The sequence below is a fragment of the Sander vitreus genome, chromosome 2 (genome assembly GCF_031162955.1).
Source record: "Sander vitreus isolate 19-12246 chromosome 2, sanVit1, whole genome shotgun sequence".
Taxonomy (NCBI): Eukaryota; Metazoa; Chordata; class Actinopteri; order Perciformes; family Percidae; genus Sander; species Sander vitreus.
In genome coordinates, this window is record NC_135856.1 from 12,116,532 (window position 1) to 12,126,103 (window position 9,572).

General features: G+C 44.5%; 1 protein-coding gene across 1 annotated transcript; it reads left to right on the forward strand.

The window, feature by feature from the left end:
- The first annotated feature begins 19 nt into the window (after positions 1-19).
- On the forward strand, positions 20-8,862 carry samd1b (sterile alpha motif domain containing 1b). Its single transcript, XM_078278134.1, has 7 exons — positions 20-1,767; positions 2,908-3,142; positions 4,780-4,910; positions 5,438-5,480; positions 5,586-5,700; positions 6,467-6,581; positions 6,707-8,862. Exons 1-7 carry the CDS (start codon positions 589-591, stop codon positions 6,848-6,850), a joined length of 1,962 nt encoding a protein of 653 aa, XP_078134260.1. The 5' UTR covers positions 20-588; the 3' UTR covers positions 6,851-8,862.
- The last annotated feature ends 710 nt before the right edge of the window (positions 8,863-9,572 follow it).

Consider the following 9,572-nt stretch of genomic DNA (forward strand, 5'->3'; position numbering starts at 1 on the left):
TTCCTGGATGTGTTTATTTGATAGTTCAGCTGCCGCGAGTTTGGGAAAGAGTGAATTGTAGGAGATAACATATTTTAAATGTAGCGTGAGTGTTGTAGCCTGGAGGTCAGACATCCATCATCACTGCCGCCTGATACGGAATGGAGCCGCCATCCACCCATCTGTTGACCGCGCGGCTCAATCTGATTCGCCATAACGCTTAAAAACACGACTCTCAACAACTCAACCATCTCCTCTGCTCTATGGTTGGACTGCGCGTTGGTGTTTCTTTGTGTTCAAATCAGATGTTATAAACGAGACTATCGAGACTGCGAACAAAGAACATCGCTCCGATGCGTTAAAAGACAGCCAATTCCACCTTAAATGCCATTTGCGTCTGTGGTGGAGACCTAGGCGCCATCTTCGGTCTACCTTAAGCGCACAATGTGGCCAACGAACGAAAGCGTACACCAGCCAGGCTTCCGTCCTCATTCTCCAGCCGGGGATCGCACTCTGGCTTCGCAGCTTTGACACAGCGTCACTTGTGAAACAGCACAGGGGGAAAAGACACACTCGGGCCAAACCCCATCCGCACTTAAGCAGGAGAAGATGTCCGAGCCTAATAAGTACCGAGAGTGGATTCTGGAAACAATCGACTCTCTGCGCTCGAGGAAAGCCCGTCCGGATCTGGAGAGGATTTGTCGAATGGTCCGGAGACGACACGGGTCAGACCCGGACCGAACCAGGACAGAACTGGAAAAACTGATTCAAGAGCAGACGGTGCTCAAAGTTAGCTACAAGGGGTCCATATCGTACCGAAATGCGGCGAAGGTGCAGAGGAAAAGCAGAAAGAAGAGTGAGTTTACGGCCGCTGGCGGCAGCAGCAGCAGCAGCAGCGCGGAGGCAGCGAGGGAGCGGACTAAACACGACCATATGAACAACAACGGCGACAGTGCGCACAGCTTCACCGACCAGGAGGAGGGAGAGGAGGACTCGGAGCCCAGCCCAGATTCCCACACTCAAACACCAGCCAGCACAACCGAGAAGAAGCTCAAGCCTGCCGCCAGCCCGAGTAGCGGAAACGGGTGCCTCAGTTGTGGCGCAACAACGGGCTGCGCTGTCGGGAGCTGCTGTAAAGAGGAGAAAGCAAGTGCGCCGACAGACAAGGGATTAGGACCGCAGGGAGTGCGGAACTGCCCTTCGCCCGGTCTCTGTCACAGAACAAACGCACACGGCAGCGGTGATGCCAGCAAGTTATCACCGAGCAAAGCCGATGCAGTTTGCGGAGAAAAAGAGTCGTGTTTGTCCGGAGATGACACCCAGAACAAAACTTGCTCTAGGAGCGTCAGCAGCCTCCCGCAACAACAGAGACAGAAGCAGACTGAGCTCCTCAAGCCCAAACTTCAAGTCGGAGGAGGGGGCACCAAAACTGCGGGGAACTACGCCAACTCCGACCTGGGCGACAGATTGGTGGCTTCTGTTCGCAGCCTGTCCGAGAAGAGCATGCGAGGGAGCACCGCGACCAGAGGCCACGTGAAGCCGCTCGGGCTGAAGGAGATTTTGGGCTATCTGAGCAGCCAGGACCGGCTGTCGGAGGAGAAGCTGACCCGAGGCAAAGTCAAAGTGGTCATGGAGAGAGAGGTGGCGAGGGGCAGGCTGCGCAGGAGCCGCTGCGGGAACATTACTCTTCCTCTGAGGGGGATGGTGGTGAAGAAGCCGATGCCGAAGAAGGCGTCCGCTGACAGTCTTGTGAAGAGCGCACTGCAGGACATGCACACTGTGAAAAAGGTGGGCGCTGCACTGCTAACTCAGTATTTCCAACACGTCCCGGTTGTACAGGGCGCTAAACAGCGATGGCTTAATGGCTTGCTGATAAATTAATGATCACTGGTTAAAACCGCGCATACGGTACCAGGATGCGCTCGGCTTCCCTCACCAAATATGTTTGTTTCTTGTTCAAACCCGATGTTTTAAATGCAAAAGTATTTAAGCGGATTTCCCACATTTAGGAAGATAGGGTAATTGTTGTTTCATTAATTGTCAGCGGGATGCGGCCGTGCCTGTGTTGCGTGTGTCCTCTGTAGCCTCGGTTAATGTGTGTGTGTGTGTGTGTGTGTGTGTGTGTGTGTGTGTGTGTGTGTGTGTGTGTGTGTGTGTGCGCGCGCGGGGCTCTGCTTCCTGCACAAAGGAGCAGGCGGTTCCGGAGCGGCTTCCCCGGCTCCCGGGATGAGCGCGCACCATAAAGAGCGTCTCTGCATGGATCGAGCACGGGCTGGTTCTGTTGTCGTTGCCAAATCACTATTTGTGGTCAATAACATTTCATTTCGCTCTCAGGAACTTTAGCTGTGCGGAACAGAGCGCGGAGTGTCTGGGCCTGCCGCGCAGTAGGCGGTGTCTGTGTAAACTTGAGACGTGCCGCTGCCGCTCTCATCTGGCCGCTGCTCTGTCGCGCATGCCGGCGGACTCAGCCCAAACAGCCGAGCATCACGTTTGTTCATGTAGCATAGGCTAAATTTCATTTTGTGAGGCGCGTTTCTGACCCCGTAGTTTAGTTTCTCTCTTCCCCTCGCATCTCTCGTTTCGTGCCTCATAAAATCCTTTGTATCATTTCTGACAGCACACTCTCCTCCCCCCTCCCTTGTGGGTGCAGACTTGAGTAGGCTAAGTAGGCGGCTATCGGTATTTCTGATGGCCTATCTGTGTTTTTGTGGGAGGCTATCTTGTTGTTTGTCATCTAGCTACTTATTTATATAGGCTACTGTTTAAAGCTCTGATCAGCTAGGTTACAATGAGTGCAACCTGAATGAGAACTTCGCTCAAACTCAAGTGTTGCCCATTCATCTCCGAGGATGAAAGATGTGCGTTATCTCCACTTCCTTTTGTTGAATGGAGACATTTTTATATACGTAACTTTATCTTTCATTGCAGCCGCCGTCCCCCTCTCTCCAGGAGAATGAGCCGATGGAAACAGCCAGTGAAGAAGAGGAACCTGAAGAGAATGAGGAAGGGGAGGATGATGATCCCCGGAGTTCTGAAGAGGAAGGAGGACCTAACCCGGTAGCCAGGACAACCGAACCACAGCTTATTGAGAAAACCAGAGAAGATGCTGAGATCCAGACAGCATCTAAGCAGGAGAGCCCCCAGCAGCAGCACTTTGGCAAAGGTGTGCCTGCGTGAATGTGTGCGTGGATAGGCTATGTGCAGCGTCTGATTTAAAGGCTCTAGTTATCACTAGTAACCTTCCTCTGTTAATCAGTAGGGGAGACGGGATGGTATAACACCTTTTGTTTGAGCATCAGTAACTCAGTGGTTGTTTGTGCTAGAGCTCTCAAATTTTGATACATACCCATATTCGTCTACTCCTGCAAATAAAACTTACTTGGGTGTCTACAAATTATGTAACATTGTTACAACCTACCCCACTAACTGGGGATAGATGTAACAATGAGAGGTCATTTGCTGAAATAAGATTCATACTTATGCAACAACATCATTGAAGAATAAACTATAAGCACCTTAAAATAAAGTAAACAAGCCCTATTTCTTCTAAAACTTTACATTTAGTACAAAAAACAATTGCTGTGAGTGTGCACGTGTATTTTATTCCTGAATGTGCATGTTTCACATAAGGGTTCAATCACTGTCACAGTTGTGGCAAATGTAGGTGGATCCCCCTGGGTTGCAGGCTTTTTTGGTCCCAGGCTTACAATGTACTACACATTTAATGAACTACAGTAACACACAACTATCCCCACCCCAAGCAGCCATTACATAGCTAACTGTTTTAGCATGTGGGTTTAAACAGGCATGAATGCAAAGCATCAAATTAAACGAAAAAAAACCCAACAGCTGCTACTTTAGTTTGTGTGAGTCAACGATTGTATCTACAATACAATGAATGCCAGGCAAAAAATAATCTGTTACTTTGTTTTTTTTTGGTCACTTGCCACTTCTCCTGAGAGCTCTAAAAGGAAATGGGAGTGTACAATATTAATGACATCACAGTAGCAAATTGGTCAACTAACCCAGTTTTACAACATTCCCCAGTCTCCCCTAGTACTATCATGACTACTACTACTACTTTATTTTTACTTTAGTAGAAAAATGTTTTCTAACTCTTACTAATATATTACATAATTACTTTACTATTGACCTCATTAAAGGTGCTGTAGGTAGGATTGGGAAGATCCAGGACTTAGCCAAAAAATTTGAACATCAACAACAACAACCTCTCGGTCCCTCCCCCCTTTCCGCTAAAGCCCAAAATGGTCTCCTAAGCCTCTCCCCCCACAAGAGAGAATGAATGCGTGTGCATGAGCAGTGATTGACACACAGTTAGACACCCCCCCCCCCCCCCCCCACCCCCAAGGCCCTGATTGGTGCATCTGGCACCAGGGAGTGGTGGATTTTTGCATATCGCACTACAGGCTGTAGGTGGTGCCAGAGGAGCCAGATTCGTTTTTTAAATTACCTGCTTCATGTAGTTCTACTCTAATAGGGTCAGTTTCAGCAAATATGACAGAAAGTTAGTTTTATAAGTCTTACCTAGTGCACCTTTAATGGTTATTTAAATATTGCTGTTTTTGTTTTTTGTTTCTGATGTGAATACATTTGAAATACAAATACATTTGAATGTATGTGTGTTTCATTTTAATATCAATACTATTGTTCACTATACATTTTGACTACTACTACTAATAATAATAATAATAATAGAAGAAGAAGTAAAAGTTGGTCTTTAATTTTTTCTCTTCACTTACACTTACACTTTTTGTCTGGGTTTGGCTGCTGGTCTCACAGGGATGTGCGGGCTTGATTCCCTCACCAGGACACTGCGTCCACCTGTTCAGGGAGATTCCCTGTCACAATGTAACAGCACACACTTGGAGGAGAGCGCTGTCATCCCTGATCAGCTATATACGGAGGCACAAGTAAGTGCAAGCATGTGCATCTGTCCTGTTGCTTTTTATTGTTGTATGATGTTCCATGCATCCAACAGGTCAAAATGACTCTAACACCAACCATGAAATACAGCGCCCTACATTAGAGTCTGACTGGGGACCTATGTTGCCTCTCTCCCGTCATCTCTCTACTACTGTCTTTAATAAAGGCTAAAAAATACCCCAAAGTAGGTTCTAAAACCATATCCCACATCTCAAATCCCTTAACCAGTGATGGAAGAAGTATTAAGATAATTTACCTTATTAAAAGTACTACTACTATGATATATAGGAATTGTGGGTGACGTAGCAGCTGTAGTTTTGTCACACAGTCAGCTCCTTTCATCCTTGAGTTTAGATGGAGGTCATATAACTCTGATGCTTTCAACATGATATTAACTCTGGCACTCTTTCTAGTGACTTTGGCTTGTTCCAGGGAGCAGATATCTTATTTTTGTCATGTTCATTTATTTGCATCTTTGTTTGACTCTCTCTCTTCTCTCCACCTACATAATCAGATGCAGCATGACAGAAACAACCACACCTCCTCAGGCTTTAACAGTGAGTTCTGCTTTTTCAGATAATATTAAAGTCTGTGTGTATGTGTTTGGTGGCTAGCAATGATGACAGGTAATCAGAATGTACTTCATTTTTTTTCCATCGTAGGCTTGGAGTCTAAGACAGAGGTTGGAGTGTCGTCCTGCCTGCTCACACCCACTGCCTCCCCGAAGGACTCCGGCACATCTGAGGAACGAGGGATGAACGGAGATAGCAGTGGAGGGTAAGTACAGCAGAGATACTGGAGACACTGAAGACAGACTCATTGGCTTGGTAGTGTCTGCTCCCCTCTTACCTTACCCCTCCTATCATCACCTTTTAAGTTAAGTAAGATGTTGTGAACTTGTTGGCAAACAGAAGCTTATTTACACATTCAGCAGTTACAGAGCAACATTATTTCTTTTGAGTCGTGTTTCTGGCCACCTAAAAATGTGAGGCCAGTATTTACTCTCTTTTAGCTCTGTTTTTGTTCTCTACCAACTCCTGAGGGAAATATCTGATTTTTTAGCTGCTGAATGCTCCACTATGTTCACCCGCTAGCCGCTAACTGTGTCTGTCTGCTGTTTGGTGCTCAGCACCTTTTCAACGCTTTCACATTGTCCCACTTGTACATTTTTATAATGAAATTATTGATTATAGTCACTATAAGTAAAGTGTAAAAGTCTGGCAATTAAAAAAATAATCAATACATAATATCTGATTCTCGTGTTTACACTGACAATGACAACAATGTGCAGTCACAAGGTTTTAATTTAAAATGTATTCATCACTAAAAACATGGAAATCACAGTGCTCCCATTCGAATAAACCAACACTTATAACAATAACACAGGGGGAAAAAACACCCATTAAAACCATAGATAAAAACAACACAAAATAACATTCTTTAATTCAATTATCAGCTCTGATATAGCTTTACAAGTTACACATTTTAACATCCTCCTGCAGGTTTTGTAATGGGCCAACCGCCCTTTTCCTCATCTCTCTAGGTTTCTGAAGTCTGAGGGGACCAGTGGGAGCCCAGTGGACTGGACAGTGTCTGATGTGGTCAGTTATTTCACAGCAGCAGGTTTCCCCGAGCAGGCTGCTGCCTTCAGGACCCAGGTGAGCCTGTTATCCCCTTTAACAACCACTAGAGGCCACCAGAGACAGGAATATTGGCTGTACTTGAACTTTTAACAGTTGTAACCTACATCTACCTACCCACGTTGCTTTGCTCTCTTCATTAGGAAATCGATGGCAAGTCTCTTCTCCTCATGCAGCGTAACGATGTTTTGACTGGCCTATCGATCAGACTCGGCCCCGCCCTCAAGATCTATGAGCGCCATGTAAAGGTTCTGCAGAAAACACATTTTGAGGATGATGACTGTTAACAATAAAAATACACACAGAGACTGTTATGTCTGTATACACATAGCTCAACTAATCCTATAAAAATGTATGCATGATATACAATACACTTCATTTTTCATCTCATGTCAAACAGCGCACACACACACACACACACACACACACACCTAATTTTCTCTTCCTCTGGCCCTCTGTGACTGCTCTGGTTCAAAAACAACACACAGAAATGAGACTGGATTTCCTGGACAACAGGATTTTCTACCAAACCGAGCACAAATGTTAGAGGGAGAAAGTAGACTTATACAATTTTAAGATACAGAGGTTAAAAAAAAAAGTCATGCAATCATGCGTCGTTTTTTATTTCCAATGATCAAGCACTTTCTCGACTAAACTGTGCAACATGGTTTGTTTTTAAACTGTTATTTTGTGCTGACCTTTATGCACATTTTAAAGAAGGTCTGGGAAATTCTGTGTGGAAGTAAATTTCCATTTGTTCTTTTGGGGCTGTGGTGCAAGGGTTTCTCACTTGTGGCTGTGTTTGTCATTGCACACATACTGTATGTGTGTGGCGGGATTGACAGAGCATGTTGGATTGATCAGAAACAAATTCGAAGTTAACCAGATTTAACACATTCCCAGAAGCTGGAGCGGATGGTTGGGATGCTGACCCGTCAAATATCTGCCCTATATGTCAGACTAGAATCCGGTGCAGGGTTCACAGCCATGTGCAGAAGGCCGTATAGGTCAAAGCAATAAGCTGATAAACTAATTTCTGTACTGAATTAAATTAAGACTGGGGATGGTAAAAACATGGCTGACCGAGCAAATGCATTACTGTAAACTGCTCAGCTCGTTTCACTGCAGCAGAAGATGTTTGCCTGCTGAAAGGATTCCACTATTACAAGGACATTTTTCCTGGAAAAGTTCAGCAAAGAGTATACAGTAAGAATACAAAAACTTCCATTGAAATAAAAATTGCAGAGCTGAGATGCTGAGGCTTCTTAATGTGGCAGGACTCGTCAGTCAGGCTCAGGATAGTATCTCTGGACAAATGAAAACGACTGACGATGTCCTCACTGCTGTATATTTCCTGAAAAGGTTTTTTTTGGGGTCATTTGGTGCCACTGGTCAGCAGGTGTCACTGATTGGTATGGTGGAAACATAACTCTTAGTTCAGAGTTAGCTTGGAGTAGAATGGCTAGGTTTTTAGGCTTAAAATAAGTCTACAACTAACACTACAGACACTACAGTCTAAAATATCTTTATGAAACTGGCCTCAGAGTCGGCTGCAGAAATGTTGATCAAACATGCCAGCTAACTGAACTGAAATCAGCAGAGCAATCAACTCTCAACTAAATATTATAGTGTATATATTAATAATCAGTCCATTTTATACATCAGCCTCCATCTGTAAATTATTTTTTTTAAATGATCTAACTGAAAGATGTTATTGCAGGGTAAAGCTGAGTCAATCAATCAACTAATCTCATACCACCAGCGTTTTACCGGTCAAATCTTAGAAACCAAATGCTGTCATGATCACATATCTCATTCCCACCTTCACTATAAGGGCATACATTCCAGTTTTGGCATCTCCTCTGTGCATGCATTATAAAATTACTGTTTGTTTTCATATTTTTATGTTTGTATTCCATTTTTTCAGCATATTGGTTTCATTTTATGAAGGTTTTCAGTCCACTCTCCACTCCCTGATGTTCACATCAATGTTTATTTGTGCATTTAAACCTCCTCTACCTCTCTACCCTCATTTTCCCATTCCCTGTCACTTTCTTTGCAACTTCCAAGAACATATTTTCAGGTTATTCCACTTAGTTGAAGCTGTATGCTACGGCATTCGTTGCCCCTGTTAGCATTCAGATCATTTCATTCTCATTAGTCAAATCTGTAGGAGAGGACAGCTGTGTTCGAGTCCAAATTCTCACAAGGGTATTGTAAAGTGTGTCTATGCTCTTGTTGCTTGTCTCAAGTTGTTTGTTAAAGGACAATTTTAGCAATAAAAGTTTGAATTAAAATACCACAATGTGTCCAGAGTGAGAGTGTGTGTGTGTGTGTGTGTGTGTGTGTGTGTGTGTGTGTGTGTGTGTGTGTGTGTGTGTGTGTGTGTGTGTGTGTGTGTGTGTGTGACACACAAACACAAATGTGCATATGTAGAGTGTGTGAGGGAGGGAATCCAACAACAAAACAGCTGGGTTACAACAGCTACTCCCTTCACTCACAACGGCAAGGAGTCAAAGGAGGAAAGACCATACTGCATTTTAGAAAAGAAAAGACTTATCCAGATGATACTATAAGTAATTTCTTTTTGGGAAAAAAGGCTCTATACAGCATTTATTTTGACCCATAAATATTTCAGAGTAAGCCTGGAAGTAGTCTCCATAATCAGCCAGGGACTTGTGCCTGCGTTTGCTGGTAAGAAGCAGGGGGAGGAGGAAATATCACGCTATATCTGTCCTGGGACACTCTCCAAGGTAAGTGCTTGGGATCTGTTTGTGTGTGTGTGTGTGTGTGTGTGTGTGTGTGTGTGTGTGTGTGTGTGAGAGAGAGAGAGATGTTGATGATGATGATGATGATGATGATGATGATGATGGGGTTACAAATAAGACAGGGAAGCAGATTGGAATAGTTATACCTTCACTGAAAAACAGACATGTTGGTACAAGGCAGAGGAAGAGCAAAAGACTGAGACTCGCTGCTGGGAACTTGGCTCCAGGAAGACCAAAACCA

Excerpts from the sequence above, each read along its gene's own strand:
- samd1b (XM_078278134.1), top strand. The coding sequence starts at position 589 with ATGTCCGAGCCTAATAAGTACCGAGAGTGGATTCTGGAAACAATCGAC. Across the intron at positions 1,768-2,907 it reads ACATGCACACTGTGAAAAAG|CCGCCGTCCCCCTCTCTCCA; the intron begins GTGGGCGCTGCA and ends CTTTCATTGCAG. Across the intron at positions 6,582-6,706 it reads CTGCTGCCTTCAGGACCCAG|GAAATCGATGGCAAGTCTCT; the intron begins GTGAGCCTGTTA and ends TCTCTTCATTAG.